The 17155-nt window shown below is 32.2% G+C and overlaps 1 protein-coding gene across 2 annotated transcripts; it reads right to left on the reverse strand.

Annotated features, from left to right (window-relative positions):
• Positions 1-450: 450 nt before the first annotated feature.
• Positions 451-15443, reverse strand: LOC113872952 (syntaxin-81). Of its 2 annotated transcripts, XM_027510857.1 has the most exons (10): positions 15309-15443; positions 15147-15223; positions 14822-15020; positions 6898-7175; positions 6650-6733; positions 6376-6480; positions 4133-4276; positions 3513-3752; positions 3257-3388; positions 451-876 (listed from the first exon to the last, which is right to left on the reverse strand). In XM_027510857.1, the coding sequence occupies exons 4-10, from the start codon at positions 6973-6975 to the stop codon at positions 733-735; spliced, it is 927 nt and encodes a 308-aa protein (XP_027366658.1). In that variant the 5' UTR covers positions 6976-7175; positions 14822-15020; positions 15147-15223; positions 15309-15443; the 3' UTR covers positions 451-732. The 2 variants fall into 2 exon arrangements, with proteins under 2 accessions (XP_027366658.1, XP_027366659.1); XM_027510858.1 differs by lacking the exon at positions 14822-15020 and having other exon boundaries at positions 15309-15396.
• Positions 15444-17155: the final 1712 nt, after the last annotated feature.

Genomic DNA, 17155 nt, shown 5'->3' on the forward strand with positions numbered 1-17155 from the left:
AAATTAATAGTTGCATCTTAATGGACTTGAGGGCCAGATTATCTTTAATAAAATAAATAAATCCAGATTATTATCTCGGTTGAATGGACCATCTCCGTCTATTTCTAATAAAGTAAATAAGCAACATTCATCAACCTAATCGGATTGAATGGACTTCGAGAGGATCCCTAAAGTGGATTCATTATTTAAACATGTCCATTTACATTAAAATTTTGGAACTCAACTTCAATGATACGTAATCGGGACACTATATATTGGCACGGGGCTCTTCGGCTTTGTTCTAATGAAAAGCCTAACTCATCACTACCAGCAAAATATAAGATATCATAGTGATGGTGGGACTAAAACCTTGAAAATTATATTTTACCTCAGGATATTTTCAGAATGCAATGATAAGCCTAATTGAAAAGTATCAATAGAATGACAATCGATACTTCCCAACTTAGATTGAAAATATTTTCATATTTATTAATTGTTAAAGAGAAATAATTTATATGTGCCAAGTGTTTGGTTTACATGATAATAGATATTTTCATACGTGAAGCATGATATTTTACCTTTTGTCACTCTATAAATTGTTTACTAAAATTCCATCTCGAATAAACATATCTCATCTAGAAAAAGGATGCCTTCCTAGAGGGAAAAGAAGTAGATATCGACAGCAACAGGAAAGAGAGAGGGGAGAGAGTACGTCTATAAGAAGATACACTTAGTAGCGGCAAAGCAAACCATTTAGCTGTACCAATCAAGGAAGATGATCGAAAAAGTAAGCACAAAGAGAAAGAGTAAAAGAAATGTCCTGCTGCTGCTATTCCGCCTAATGGCTTGTGATAGTTCTTTGTTGCCAAGCTCAACATTCTTAGTAGCTTCAACAGCCTGCAAGAGACAGCAGATGCACTATTATATTTCTTAGATTTTGGAAATGCATCTTGATCACTAGCACCAGGAACTGGCATAAAATGTATTATTAAGAAATGATAAGAGAGTCTAAGCTCCTCATATAAAAGGATATTTCTCTATATAAAATGTATTATGCTTCAATTGTTTCAATGTTTCATCCCTCTCTTGGAATTCTCAAGCCACAGCCTCCACCATAGTTTTCCCCTTAACGAATTGCCCCACCGTCGGTGGTTTCTTCTCATACGACACTTCAAATGTAGCTGTACCAATAGTGACATGAAAGGTAGTATTATATCAAAACTCCACCAAGGGTAACCAATCAGGCCAACTCTTAGGCTATTCAAAGGCAAAGCATAGCAAATATGGCTCTAAACACTGATTAACCACCTCTGTTTGGCCATTAGTCTCTAGATGATAAGACAACATCAACATGGTTCCCTAAAGTTTGAACAGCTCCTGCTAAAAATTGCTAACTAAAGAGGGATCTCAGTCACTAAGAATGGATTTTGGATTCCATATAGCCTCACCACTTCCCTTGCAAAACAGCACCCACACTCTGCACTCTATATGAATGTTTAAGGATTATAAAACGTGCATATTTCAGTAAATGGTCAACTACTATCTTCTTGTATGGCCTCAAAAATCTAGAATGTCCACTCGTAGAAAAAGAAAAAAACCCTTTCAGTAGAAAGGGAATCATGTCTGAAGATGATATCACCAATCTTCCCATGTGGAGTAGAATACCCTTGTGGAACCAGGTATGGAATTAGAGTTTGCTTGCAAATCATTAATGATTTGTTTTAAAATTGGATAAGCCATAACTTCTAGTCATGTCTCCTTCCCTTGGTCCCAAATAAGAAAAGAAACTCGTGTCTTGAAATCTCTCTCGTCATAACTTCAAGAGAGTTTGCTACTTTATTTTTCGGTCCCAATTCATAACTCACCTCAAAGTAGAAGCCAAGGAGTTTTTAAACCCAACATTGTTGATCACAGTTTTCCACCCTTTGCTGTAACAAGTGTTTAAGACCTTCTTGGTTTGTGAAAACCAGAGAGCTCTGTCCTATAAGATAGTCTCTTCAATGCTACACCGCTGACACAAGAGCTATTATCTCCTTTTAATATACTGATTTGGACAAGCTACTATTAGTCAAAGCTTAACTAAAAAAAAGTGATTGGCCCGCTTCCTTGAATTAACATCTCCTATCCTGTTCCATGAAAGCATCACACTTATTCTGAAAGTGTTGAGAGAAATCTCAAAGTGCCAAAGCCATTTTTAATTCGTCAAATGCTTGCAAAGCTTATGGACCCCAATCAAATCCCTCCTTCTTGGTCAGTACTGTTGGACGCTTGGTTAACCTCCCATATTCCTTAATGAACTTCAATAATATCTTTTCAATCTTAAAAGTCCCCTTACTCCTTTAACATTGGGAAGAATTGCCCATTCCACTACACTTTTCACCTTGTTTGGATCAATTGCTACTCTAACACCCAAAATGACATACCCAAAAGACTAAATCTGTTGTCTTTCAAATAAATACTTTTCTTATTAGCCACAAAGCAAATTTCCTTCAACCTCTAGTGTACTTGATAAAGGGGTAACAAGTGTGTACGCCAATCCTTACTATACACTAGGATATCATCCAAAATACTCAGCAGTATAACTAATTCTCTCCCCTTGTGCCTTTCTTTTCCCCTATGAGAATAAACTTTCTAGATATTGGGTTATAGTCATTTAGTGGAGAATAAACAATCAGTGTTGTAGTTAACAACACTGCAAAGTCAAACCATGTGAAAAATATTATGCCCTTACTATATTAATACACAGAATATGGATATTAGGATTATTAGGTGTACAAAAATACTGATTATTTATTGTGATTTTGGGATTTTTAGTTTTTTGGTTGGGGTTATTACTTCTTGGGGGTATTTAATAAAATTGTTTCAGGGTTATAGTCATTTAGGATTACAGATTATTGGGATATCAAGTGAGATGGCAATTAAGATTTCTAAATACTAAGTTTTGCATATAACCTTGAATTTGGGATGAAGCATGTACACTGTTATGTTTCTCTCTACATGATCTATTTCCTTTCCCTGTTATACTTTAATTCTCTTTCCCTTCTGCCTACGTTCTTCCTGTCTGTTTCACCCACCTAGCTTTACTATAAATCGATGGCAGGTTAGGCACATAGATACATATGAAGTAGTTACCTAACCCAAATATGTGGTCAGCTGTGATCCATAGACAACTTGATATATATATATATATAAACAGACAGATAATGGCCTTAAAATTTGAACACAAAAAAAAAAAAAGAAAGGGAGAAAATGAGAGAAAGAATATATGTTATTTAACCTGCTCATACAGATGCTCAATTTGCTGAGCTTGTTGCAAAACATGTGTAGACATGAGGTGATTTAGTGCAGACATTTCCACCATCTTAGTTTCAGTTTCTTGAACTGTATCTAGAAGACTAGACAATTCCACCTAACAGAAAAGAAACAATAGCAAAGGGTTAGATGTGAGAATCTAAAAGTCTTCAATTAAACAAATCACAGAAAATGACAGAATAAGTCCTACACAAACTCATAAGGGAACCAATTTTTTTTACCTGAAGGGCACGTGTTTCATCATCCAAGAGTTGTTGGACCCTTAGAGGCTCCCTGCGCAATTCATCAGGTTCTTTGAGCTCCAATTCATCTGATTTAGAGGTTTCTACAGAATCTTTTCTGGTCACACGGTTAAGTTTTCTACGCGGTATTACTCTATTAATAGCATCCTGGAAGCGTACAGCTCTAAGCTGATCAAACTGTGCTGTCACTGAATGGAGTCTCTCACTTAAAATTAAAACCTAAAAAAGTAGGCAAATAAACATTAGCATATGAAAAAGTAAATAGCCATTTCAATTCATGGATGTATTAGTATTCAGGAGTTCAATAGAATAACATTATCAAGCATTGACTGTGCATGCATCAAGGATCATTATTGTCTTACAACTAGCAGCCATTGGGGGGAGGGGGCGTGCACTTGTTATCCCATGTCTTGTGGAGAAACAGTGAGAGTAACACTAATAAATTGAAGAAAAATATGGGATTTGTATTTTGTGACCAACTTGGACAAATAGCTAAAATATTTTCTTTTTAAAGCATTAGAAAATGATACAACTGTATGACTAACGTAAGTAAATAATAACTGAACATCAAGAAGATTAGAAGAAAATGTTGCCCTTACCACCCCATGTTTGTGGGCAATGGTGTCAACATTAGCTTTTGCAGTTGCAATGCCAAGCCAACCTTTCGAATTTTCTACTTCTTGATTTATACTATTCTTAAGAACATCAATTTGTTCCTGGCAAGTTTTAATAAAAACACTAACCTGCACCAAATTAATTACAAAATAATCATAAGCCATTGGTATAACTCTTGTTCAAGGATGGTATACAATTAATGGATGATAAATAATTCTGCCTGATTGATACAGACAGAATGCTAATAGAAATGATGAATTGGTAGGTGAAGCTGTTGATAAGTCAATGGCAGAAAAATGTGTTAATAGCCAGCCTAGTAAGAGACAAAATCTAATTAGTAGTTAAATATATAAATTATATAGTAAAGTAAACAAGTTTCACTGAGCCAAATTGTTTGACAAGCTTAAAATAAGTTCTATTTATGCATTAATGTGAATGAGCATTAACGCATACAACAGATAAAAAACCAAAGTGTATAAAATCCAACTTTTGACTGATTTATTGGAACCACTCTGAATGGAAGTAAAATGAGAAAACCAGTATGATTCAATGATAATAACACAAGCAGTCAAGGCATAAATTATTACCCAACTAACTAGAACCATAATTAATCTAGTAACAAGTTAATCATGGTAGTTAGTATCACACAAAATGCAATATGAATCTGTAACATAGAGATACAAATCACGGGATGAATCGTTTTGCATCCAGAATCAGGTCGCAAATCACAGGAATTGCTGCTGAACCGCGATTCTCCTTGGCAGCGCACAATTCAAGTGCGAAACGGGTCGGGTTGGCACGACCCGGTTAAGTAAAAAACCTAATAAATCTTTTTTTTTTTTTGCAGAAATGCCAATTTCTACCTAATATTGCCTCATCAACCCACTCTTTAATGTTGAAAGAAAACTTTGTTTTCTCATTCCAGCGCATACCTCTTCTCCATACACACTGGTTCATGTTATTCTCTATTGCATTATTGTCTCGTGCATTATTTGTTAGCTATATACTATTTGACTTCAAAATGTTAATATATTGATGTTTTTTTATGTTACAATACTCTCATATTTATGTTTTTTTATGTTTTATATTATTAATCTTGAATCTTACAATTCAAGATACAATTCGATTCACGATTCAAAACATAGATTAAAAAAATAAGTCTTACAATTCACAATTTGAATCCTGATTTAACTACTTTGATGTTTGTCTTCGGGATAATGAAGAGGTGGTAGTGATAGGGACCCAAGTCTTGAACCAATTAATCAATTGTCATATGGAGCTAAGATATGGAAGGTTTACAAGAGAAAGCTCAAAGATGAGTTAAAATCACACATGTTGAAAGTGCAGAGTTGGTTATGACGGAGGGACTTGGGGGTGTGTGAAGTGTGAATTGATTATATTTTGTATGTATCATGTAGTGGGAGGTATTGGAAAGTTTTGAGAGAAGGTTGTTGCCATAGTGGGAGGGAGAGTATCTCTCTGTTAAGAACTTTGCTCTTCAGGACAACTCTGTGACTGTTGACACCATTCATCTTCTATTTTCTGCAATATTAATAATCTCTTTCTGTAATTCATTTTCTGTAAAATTTGTGTTTGGCTCCTATTGGAGGATCTGTAAGGTGCATGTGTGAGTTACAGAGTATATAAAAAGTTATACAGCACTTAAGAAAGTTAGTTAGTTATGCTGATCTAGCAAGCAGATAGACTGTTGAAATGATAGTTAATAATAGGAGAATATATTGTACAGAAGGGGATTATCGAAGAGAGAACCAAGCCTAGAATTCATTTGTGCAGAGGCAATACTTAGAGAAGGAGTTCTTTCCTTGTCCTTCCATTTCCTCCTCAATAGACATAAATATCTTAATCTCTTCTCTCTTTCGGTCGCTTCTGGATCTGTTTCTTGCTTGCTAATATGTCTTCCTATTGGTTGTTACTCTCCCTAGAACTATAGCATAACATCTAAAAGGAAAAAGACTTCACATGCCAAATTGCAAGGCTGCCTAAGCAAACAAATTTAAGTCTTATCTACTACATTATAGCGAGAAATTCATAAAACATTAATATCAGCAGCAAGAACAAAATTAATTGATATGTGAAACTCCAAGCTTTTGCCAAGAACCAATCTGATCTAACAACAATAGCAATACCAATAAGTATTTTTTAATTATCAAGAAAGATAACTGCTACTTTTGAAAACTAATGGTACAGGTAAAGTCATGCAACTTACTTCATGCTCGATGCTATCTCTCTCCTGTTCAGTCGTCCGATGTAGATCCGTGTAGTCCTTTCTATGCTTCAACAAAAACTGTTCTAGTTCTCCAATACTCTCAAGCTATAAACAAAGACACAAGGTCACACTAAAGAAAAAAGGATAATTATTATCAAAATACATTACATCAAAGTAACATTGCTTCCTTTTTCTCACTAAAACAACACAACTCAACACACAGCACAAACAAAACAGTAGCTTAATGGACACGAATATGAAAGTTGATCGTTACCGTCTTCAATGCAGCTTTGGTAAATGGTGACCTTTGCGGAGGTTTATGAATAATGAAAGAAGCCAAAATTGATGCCAACTTAGCCTGCCAAAATAATCATTAACACAATGAGGTTTACAAATTGTAAAAAATGTTCAGACCAATTCGAATAACGTTGATCCCGTTCACTTACATACAAATCCTAGTTGGAATTTCTATCTAAAAACTCATGATCTGAATTAATAGGAAGAAAAAAGTGAATGTGAAACCTCGTCGTAGCCCAAAGAACGAGCACTGTGGCGCACAGCATCTTTAAAATCTTCGGTTCTGTCTCTTGCTTTTGCCATACCCCAAATCTGCTATCAATCAATTCAAGGAACTTCGATTTTGCAATTGCTATTGCTGTATCGTGTCGTTTTGGCTTGAAAGCGAATGAACCCTAACTAAACGGTGGAAGAAGACGATGCTATAGAGCTTTAGTTTTCCGTTTGAAGACCCAAGCTGTGTCTTACAATGTTTCGAAAACTGCACCGCACGCGTCAATGAACTGAACAAATAAAGACAATAAAGTTACCATTTATTTGGTTAACTGAAATAATTAACAAAATGGATATTATATAATATATTAAATAATTTTAATATAAAATTATTAAAATTTAATGTTTATGTTCATGTTAATGCAAATATATATTTTATTTAATAAATTATAATAATTAATTTAATAATATGATGATGATAATTTGTATATGAATCATTTATTTATTTTAATAAAAAAATAATTTCATAAAAAATTGTCTTAACTCAATTTTTATGTTAGTTCTTATTAAATTTTAACAATATTTAGTGGAGATTTATAATTTGCACAATACTAATAATGATGAAAAGTTAGATATAATATATTTTGACTAAAATTTTTAGTTTAATAATAAAATTATGATTTATTGATGCTATATATTTAATGTACATTATCTAATAATTTTTTACATAATTATAAGTTTAATTAATTCAATAATTAGTTTAAAAATAAAATAAATAAATATTAAAATTTAAATAATGTACTTACAAAAATTTTAAATATATAAAATTTAATATATATGTAACTATAAAAATAATATAAAATAATATTATATTTTATTTAATTAATATTACATTTTATAAAAAGTTATTAAATAATATAAATATATAAATTTGACACCTTATATCAATAAATCTTAATTGTTAATAATATCAATGGATAAAATTACATTAAATCTTTAAATTTTAATTAAAAAATATTATATATAATTTTTTATCACATGTAATATTTTATAAATTTAAAAATTAATTATTATTAGTAGTAGTAGTTAATGTCATGTCTATCTTAATTAATAAGTAATTTTTGTAGGTTTCTGTAATAGATAAATAAATAAGGTGATTTTTTTTGCGTTCTTGCATTTGAGGTACATTTCATGTTTTTTAAGATAGATTAATAGAAGGAAAAAAAATCCTTAAGAAACATAAATGATATTTTTGAAAGTTAAAATAGTTAACCTTAATATAAAAAATATATGATAGATAGATGAATAAAAATAGGATATAATAAAAGAATGATACACTCTTATTTTATAATATATTTAATATACGTAAAGATAATAAAATAAATGGACTAAATCCTCGGTTTTTGTCTCTGACATAGTTAGCATTGTGTATTTTAGTCATTGAAATATTTAAAATGTCACATTAATCTTTTACTTTCATATCTGTTAGACATTTTAGTTTTTAGACCCAGACACTTTTGACAAACATTCATAGAATGCTAACATGTTATGTTAAGTGATATATGAGAAAGTGGTTGAGTTGACATATATAATGTCGTTTTACATATTATTTCTTTTTTCTCATGAAAAATCTTAATTTCTCTCACAAAGAGGAACACAAGCCCAAACCCAAGAATCCCCTTAATCTTCTCCCTCTAAGTATGATGATACTAATAATTGGAAAAGACTTTATTCAAACACTAAAACCAACTTCAGACAGGTTATAATCAAAAGTGGTGTTATTACGACTATAATGTCAATTTTTCTCCTGTGAGCCAGGGATAGAAGGCAAAAGAAAACATAAATTTGGCAGCCATTCATTACTCATATTCCACTTCCACCAAAGATCAACTAACCCTACTAAACCAACTCTGGACCCAACAGTGCATTTTTTATTTTTTTTTTAGCAATGAAGATAGATAGCAAATGCAAACACATATAAAATACAAACACTAAGCCAAGTGAAAATTTGCATCAATCCACATCATATTCAAATAAAAACCAACTCTTATAATAAAAAACATTACAGTAATTTCAGGAAGCTCTGGACTAATAAATCACGTTTGCAATAAATATTTCTTGATTGCCAAAACCACAAAAGCATGGATGGAAGGAAAATAGAGGAATCCAACAAAAATTTAAACAATCATTTGATATCAACCAAAAAGCAAAAGACCGAAACATATTAGTATAGAAGATCATAACCAATTATGCATAGCGCAGGTTGATGTAAAGAAGCTATGTAGTTGAGTAGCATGTTTATGTCAAGCCATGAGCTTCACTAGGCGGAAACAGAAATTCAGCAGCACTGAAGAAAAGTGGTATTTTTGTAATCTCAGCTAAAAGCAAACAAATTATGCTGATTTGAGTATCCAATTAACACTATGCTAACTTTCTCATTAATAGCATTCAAAAAGACATAAAAAGCACAATTGTATCATGTACCGCTACTCTTTTGAGCAAAGAGTGAGAGTAAAAATATAACTCTTTTCTAAAACATTTTTCAACTAACAAAGTAATATCAATAAAGATGGTAAGGTCAAAGATCTACCATTACTGGGGAACAAACAAACAAACCATAATACTATATTAATAACGTGTATTTTATCTTAAAAAAATTTAAATAAGAGTGGCTATAGACACTTAAGAGTGATAATAATCACTCCCCAAATCAACAACACATTTGGTTCAGGACAATACAGGGTTCACTTTGAGAAAACATTATTTTTTTATTTCCATTTCATATTTTCACAAATAATTACAAAGATTAAAATAGCTCCAGTGCTAAAACATTACTGACAGTCTGAGAAATTTTTCTGCCTTTCCTTAATTTTGTGCAAAACCTAAAACTCCCACCTTTTCTTTTCATGCATTGCTATTTGCTAATGTCATAAAGAAGAGAACTTTAACATTCTTCAAAACAAGATAAGACCACGCTTTGAACAAAAAAATGTTTAAGCAAACAGAAAAGTAAGGAAAAAAATTGAAACCTGGGTGGTTGATGAGGAAGAAGAAGATTAAAGGTGGAGGGATTAAAAGCGAAATGTGTAGCTAATCTGAATGTGGAACAGTTTCTGCAATCGAATTCAAAGTCAAATTCAAGAGAGGAAATATTGAATTCTGATTGAGATAAAATAGAAGCGTAGGATACCTAAGCAGGGAACCTCGATGAAGACGACGGTGAGTGATTGCATCGAAAGCTGAAGAAATCAATTCTAACGAGAAGAAGGAGGAACGTATAAAGGCAAAGAATGTGTAATTTCGTAAATAATTGAGAATGTTAAAAAAAATTGGGATTAGAAAATTGGGATTAGGGTTGGCAAAATTTGGGAGTATTTTCTGGGTCAGGGCTAACCCATGGGTAACCCTACCCTGGCCCCATATATTATGAGCTAAATAACTTAAGGTCAAATTAAATTGTTTTAACTAATATTAAAATAGGGCTTAATAAATTATTATAGGGTTGGGTAGGGCTGGCCTCAAGGCTTTGGCCCTTTTTGATAGCACTATTAAGGTTGCAGAGCCCAATTTACTTGTGGGCGCAAATTCTGAGTAGGTCTGCTATGCAGAGAAAGTTAACTTGCATCATTTGATGGAACACCACAACTCAGATATTTCCCATTCAGAAGACTTGCAACCAAAAATGGAATGGGCTTAGTACTTTTGGGCCCATGACTCTCAGGTTAGGTTGACTCAACTCTGAGGTGGGGGATTGGTGTCATCTACTGATTTCCAATTGAGTGAAGTGGCCTTCAAAACCTTTTTTTTTTTCCTTCCTCTTTTAATATGCTTGTTTCTCTACCTCGTGGGATTGATCACAGTTTTTGTTTCATATATAAAAAAATGAAAAAAAGGAATATTATTACTATGTTGATGCCAGATAAATTTAAGTCATGGATTTACTTCAGAGACCTTGTCTTTTGTAATCACATGTACGCTACTATTATTCAAATGATAAGCTTTTCTTCGCTCAATGTTTATCTGTCTACACTCTTCAAAGCGAAAGAGCATCATTCAAATTTCTAAGTCACAACCAACCAAATAAACATTGTATCACGCTAACAAAAGGATCAGCAGACCTTACTCAGACAGAACTTGGATGCAAAATTTCAAAAATGAGGGCAATAGCCACCAGGCATTTGATGTCTAAACAACCAATTTAATCAATTATGTACTATAAAGACAACATTTTGCTCTTCAAGTAAGATAAAAGTTTATTAATCTTAATAACTAGAAGTTTGGCTAATAGAACACCTGCATTCCACCAAATTTCCAAATGTAATAACTCAAATACTATCATTTCTTTGCAGAACAATCAAACTCTGGATGATGGCAAGCAATCCCCTATTTCTTTCTGCTATTACCAAATGGAGTTTCAAGGAATGGAGGATACCTAATATCCAACAACAAAGTAAATTAACAAAGAGAAGAAATAAAGTAGCTTATAGTAACGGCATAGAATAAGTTGCATATTCCCCCATCCCCCAATAACATTTCAAAAAGAAAAACACTACAACTAGATTAGGATAATCTTGCTAAGGCACAAATACTCTTTCATCATGTCCTGAACCTCTAACATCCCTCAGTATTGGGATTAGGTTCTAATCATGGTTTGGTCCAAAAAACAAAAGTGAAACAGAAATATGGTTTAAACAAACCAAATGGGGTTCTGGTTTAAATAACTGGTTTTGATTCAGTGAACTGGTTTTGAAGGTTCTGAACAAGTTTTGGTGCTGTCAGTGTTTGTGATCCAGTTCAGCCCATAAACAGTTCAACAGGTTCAGAAACCAGTTTTTGCCTTATTTAGGTTCTGCTGCAAATTGGTTCAAATATTTACTGGTTCAGAATCTGAATTCATTTCTAATCAAACCAATAACAACTAATCTAATTAGTCAATTCCAAAACTACTAAAATTTAACCAATATTTACTTTATAAAGATCAGTCCTCTAGGCTAAATTCTAACCCTTGGACCCTATACTTAATAGAGCATTTTCTATTTTTTCTACTTATGTTGAAGCAGTTAACTATGTTCAATGATCAATAATGTAAGTACATTTTCTCAGTCACTAAGTTTCCTTTACTTATTGATACGTATCAACTACAGATAGAAATGAGGGCTGAATGTCTGTATTATTTACGTATTCAGGACTAGAATTAAAGTCCAAATCCTGAGATTAGTGCTGCTTACAGTATAAAACAAAATGAAAACAATAAAAGAAACTCTCCTTAGTCACTTCAGGAGACCTAAACTCTCCCAATGGTCCCAAATTCAACTAGTCCCAACCTGCTTCCTTTCCCCCCACCTCTCTCCACTTATATTGCTGCTTTTCCCCCTATTCCCATGCACTACTGCTAGGCAGTCAGTTGCTCCTTTCTCCCTCTTGGCCATGATCAAGTGCAACGCACCTTTTGGCCCTTCTCTCATACACTAGAAATAATGGGCTTCTTTGGGCAGTAATCACTTATCAATACCTTTGGTATAATTTTCTCTCATGCCCAGATAACTCATCCAACATATAAGGAAAAACTTAAGTCATAGTGAACTCTGTTAATAGGCACAAGTCTCCTCACACAATTAATTCAAATGGGAAAATAAAACTTTAACCCACAGTGCTTGAAAGTCAAGTTCTAAGGACACATGCAACAGAGTCATGAAGGGGTTTCCCATAAGGGGAAAATGGGAATGGCCCCACTCCTTATAGGAATCAACAAGTGCAAACCCCCATTGGAGTTGCCTCTTTCAAGCGTTCATTGCATCAAATATATGATTAGAGCATCAGCCAGCATAAAATTAGCATCCATTAAATCCAACACATATAAATGCATACTGAAATTATTGAAACAAAAGCCAGGTCATTTGCATATAAATATTTGGATGGATGAACTATAGTCTTATAATGCCATTGCGGCTCATTAGTAGTCCCAAAAAAAGATGTCCTTTTTTTTTATTACGGCCCATCTTAGATAAACTTTATTAATCAACACTTACAAAAACAACAATAACCAAGTCTTATCCCACTAAGTGAGATCAACTACATGAACCACATGACATCATTGAGCTTGATTAAAAATCAAGATCTCTGAAATATTATTTATAATTAAATCTCTTTTATTAATTTCCTTTAAGGCTATGTTTGAGAGTTGTGTTTAGGAGGAGAGGGGAAGAGAAGAGAGGGGTTAGGAGAGGTTAACCCTTGTTTGGGAGTTACTTAATTAGAAAGGAAAGAATTTGGAGGTTTTTTCAAACCCTCCAATACCCTACAAACGATAGTTTTTTGAGTTCTCTCATTCTGGGAGCTTTCTCTCTCCCACCCTCTCTTACTCTTTCATGATTAAGATTCTAACTTAAAAAAAAAAATCTTAGTTTTTCAAGTGAGAATTTTTTTAAAAATTTATAAAAAATAAAAATATTAATTTAAAAATTATTAATTTATAGAGAAATAAAAATATTTATTTTTTATTTTTTGAAAAAGATTAAAAATAAAAATAAAAGATATAAAATATAATAATATCATTTATATAATTAAACCCTCCATTATCCTCCTCTCTCAATATTGAACATTCAAACATGAGAGGAGTTTAACCTCTTTCCCCCTTCAAACCGTTTCCTTCCTCTCCCTCCAAACTCCTAAACAAAGCCTACTAAAGTTCTTCTATGTCTCCCTCTACCCCTTTTCACGAGACTAAGAATCATATCTTTCTCAATAAGTATTTATAGGAGAAAAAATGGAGAAGTAAAATAAATCAAATTTCAAAAGTTAAATATCATGCACGATACACCTTAACATTTAAAAAAGTTAAATGAAAGAACTTCTTAAAAGAGGTCAAGAGCATAATTTGATTTCAACTTTTAGGAGAAGTTTAATTCATTTTACTGCTTTATTTTCAAGTTTATCCAAACTGGGCCTATATCCAAAGTTGAGAACTTTGGTTGAGGTGTTTGATCAAGTGTATACTTCCTATATGAGCAAATTTGGCAAACTAGAAAATCATATATTTTACTACAAATCAAATTTAAGCAGTATAACTCAAAAAAGTGGGTGCAAGGCAAAAGAGATGAAATAAGGAGTTGAAAAACAAGACAGAAGGGAGAGCTTGAGAGAGGTGTGCAAGAAGAGATGACAAAGTAAAAACAATTAAGGAAAAAAGAGGGTAACAAAGGAAGTGTATTTAAAATAGTAAGGGTAAAAATGAAAGAAAAAAATAAGCTACAACATTATAAGCTATAAGCTGGCTAGCTAAAGTAGCTTTATAATATAGCTTAAAAGGTACAAGCTAGTGAAATAAGCTTGTTTATCAAATGATCAAACAAACTTATAAGCTAGAATCTTGCCTATTTAACAGGCCAAAGGCAAACACACTCATAAGCAAGTGACAATTGATAGGTAATGACAAGATATTATTAGTCTCTCACAAAAGATATTTAACAGTTCAGAGCCCACATTTTTGTCTGTTCTCGCTCCCTTCCATCAAGTAGCAAAGCTTGAGAAGATGATAAAGCAATTGTTCCCAGAAGTGGCTGGACAAATTGGCCTGCACTCTGATTCAACCCATTTGGAGAACCACTTTGAATCAACCCAGAAATGGCTAAATTATGAAGTTGTTTATCTGCTACCAAGGGAAATATGATTTTGATTCGAGGAGCTACTTTGTTCATTGTCAAGTCTACATATATTTGCTGGCTTGGTAAATGGACTGGCTGTATTTTTTTACCTGGGATTTAAATCTAATCTACTGCTATTTTGTTAAAATTGCATTTGTAGCCTATATATAATAATGCAGATTGCAAAGAGATATGGGAGACGAAAATTTTTTATCTTGCACAATTGAAGATTACAGGAAAAATGACAGGAAAGAGATGTGTTTTTGCTTGGTTGCCCTGATTAAAATACTTACAGCAGGTATTAGTTCAACAAAAGGCAAGTATGGAAGCAAGAAATAGTGAGAGTATCACCATCCAATCCATGTATTCTTTCTTTGACAGTATTCTTTATCCTAGTCGTCACTCAACATCAAATTCAATATTCTGCTCATATACACAAGCTTTATCTTTATATCTACAAATAGTTGTTGGGCAAGCTTACAACACCCACATCTTGCAAAATCAGAAGAGAAACTTTTATAAATGAATCATACCAACTTGGCACGCAAAATTGTTCACAAAGTATGCATCCAAACCAGACATCAGGGATTAGATGAAGATCCCCAACAAGTCAATTACCAGGATGGATGAAGATGAAGAACGATTCAGGAGCAACTCGTAATACCTCAAGGACGAGAAATCGAAGTTCCTTGCTGCTACCGAAAATAAAAGAGAGAAATTTAATTAGCATAAAGTGAAAATTGAAACGAACGAAAGGCATACAAACGAGATGAAGGGTACCAAGAGAGAGCACAAATGAAGAGGGATTCGGTTTGGGTTGGTAGAGATGCAGTGACTCGAACTCAACGAAATTAGGAAATTCGAGATTAGGGATTGGGATGAAATTGCGGTTTAAGTTTCAATAGGCTTAGTCATAAAATTTGTAAACTATGGTGGTCGCTGTTATGTATAAAATTTGTAAAATTAGTTCCTAAACCAATTAAAACTTATTTTTGCCCCATCAGTAGTTAGGTTACAAAGATTTAAACCTATTTTTAGCACTTTATATCAAACTCAGTAGATATGAAACCTAACTATTATAAAAGTTGCAATATTTTGAAACTAAATTCTATAGCACTACCAAACGAGAAAAACAAAGGCAACAACTAGTGACGCACATTAATAAATATATTTGATAAAATTGATATGTTATCTTAATAAAGGAGAAAATGTTTATATACAACTAACTAATTATATTATTAGAAGAGAGAGTAAAATAGTTTTAAATAAATAATAAAAAAGTATTTTTTCTAAAAATTACATTTTATTAAAACAAAGTCACATTAATAATAGAAACTATAACAATTAATAATTGTGTATTGTTTAAGATTAAATGATTAATAATTATATGTTTTAATATTTAAAATGACATTTTACTTGTTAAATGACTATTTTGATAAATTTTAGAAATAATCACAATCAAATCAAAATAATCGATGATTATATACATTAGAGATTAAAATAACGTTTTACTTATTTTAAAAATTATTTTAATAAATTTTAAAATTGTAAATAGTGAAATGATAGTTTGTTTGTAATAAAAAATAAAATTTATGATGTCCTAAAAATTGAAAAGGTAAAGAGAGTTTTTTTCTAAGTGCATTAAGACTAATTTTATATTTAAAAGCTTATTAAATTTTTATTTGCTCTTCAATCTTGAGGGCATGTAACTCTTTACTACAAGGAAGAATTTATTTTTATAAAATTTTGAGTATTTAATTATTATAAGAGAATGTTCTTCAAATGCTTCTAATTTATGTATTTTCAATAAATCAAAGATCTTTAAAATAATAAATTAAACTTTGTTGCAAATAGACGAAACAACTTCAAAAGTGAACCAGCTAGAAGAAAAATTATTTGTTTTAAAAAAATTCAATTTCATCTTTATAACATTCTTTATTCTTTATATCCATAAGCCAATATAAAAGTACTTCATGTCATTGAATCTAAACCTTTAGCATGTATAACAAAAAATACTAAATTTATATTAAAACAAACAATGTAATTTTTATGAACAATTGTCCTAGAATATAAAATGGGATTGGTTGTGAGAATAATACTAAGGTTATCACTGAATATTAGTGGGAGATTTGAAGGGAGAGACACTTGTAGTTCGTAAAGTTTTAAGTACAACTTATATATTAGACTTGGAAACCATTGATTGTTTCTTAGCTATCTAAGAGATTATGTCCAAGGTAAACACACATATTGGATGTTGACTTTCTGTCATCTGGATCCAATCCACAGTTTGAGTCTAGAATAAGCATAGAGTTTTAAATGAGTGAATAGTAGAAGATCTATATCATGATTTAATATTCCTTGTATGTATGACATGATACTTGTTCCTGTCAAGGTAACACGGGTCTTTAAGTCTCTGCTCTGACGTGCTGACGTTTCTCTAACCGTTGCTGACGTGGGAGGGTATCTGCAAAAGCCACTCCGATGCTGAAGTCAGGATTCGGTTGCAATAAATGCTATTTAATAATAAAAAGTCAACCCTTTACCTGTACTTTTTACCTTCCTTATATAGGCACTGTAATGGGTCAATGGGCCTGTCAAGCCAATCTTCATTTTAGCCCTTTATTTAA

The sequence above is a fragment of the Abrus precatorius genome, unplaced genomic scaffold (assembly GCF_003935025.1).
Source record: "Abrus precatorius isolate BTA unplaced genomic scaffold, Abrus_2018 Scaffold7, whole genome shotgun sequence".
NCBI classification, from domain to species: Eukaryota; Viridiplantae; Streptophyta; class Magnoliopsida; order Fabales; family Fabaceae; genus Abrus; species Abrus precatorius.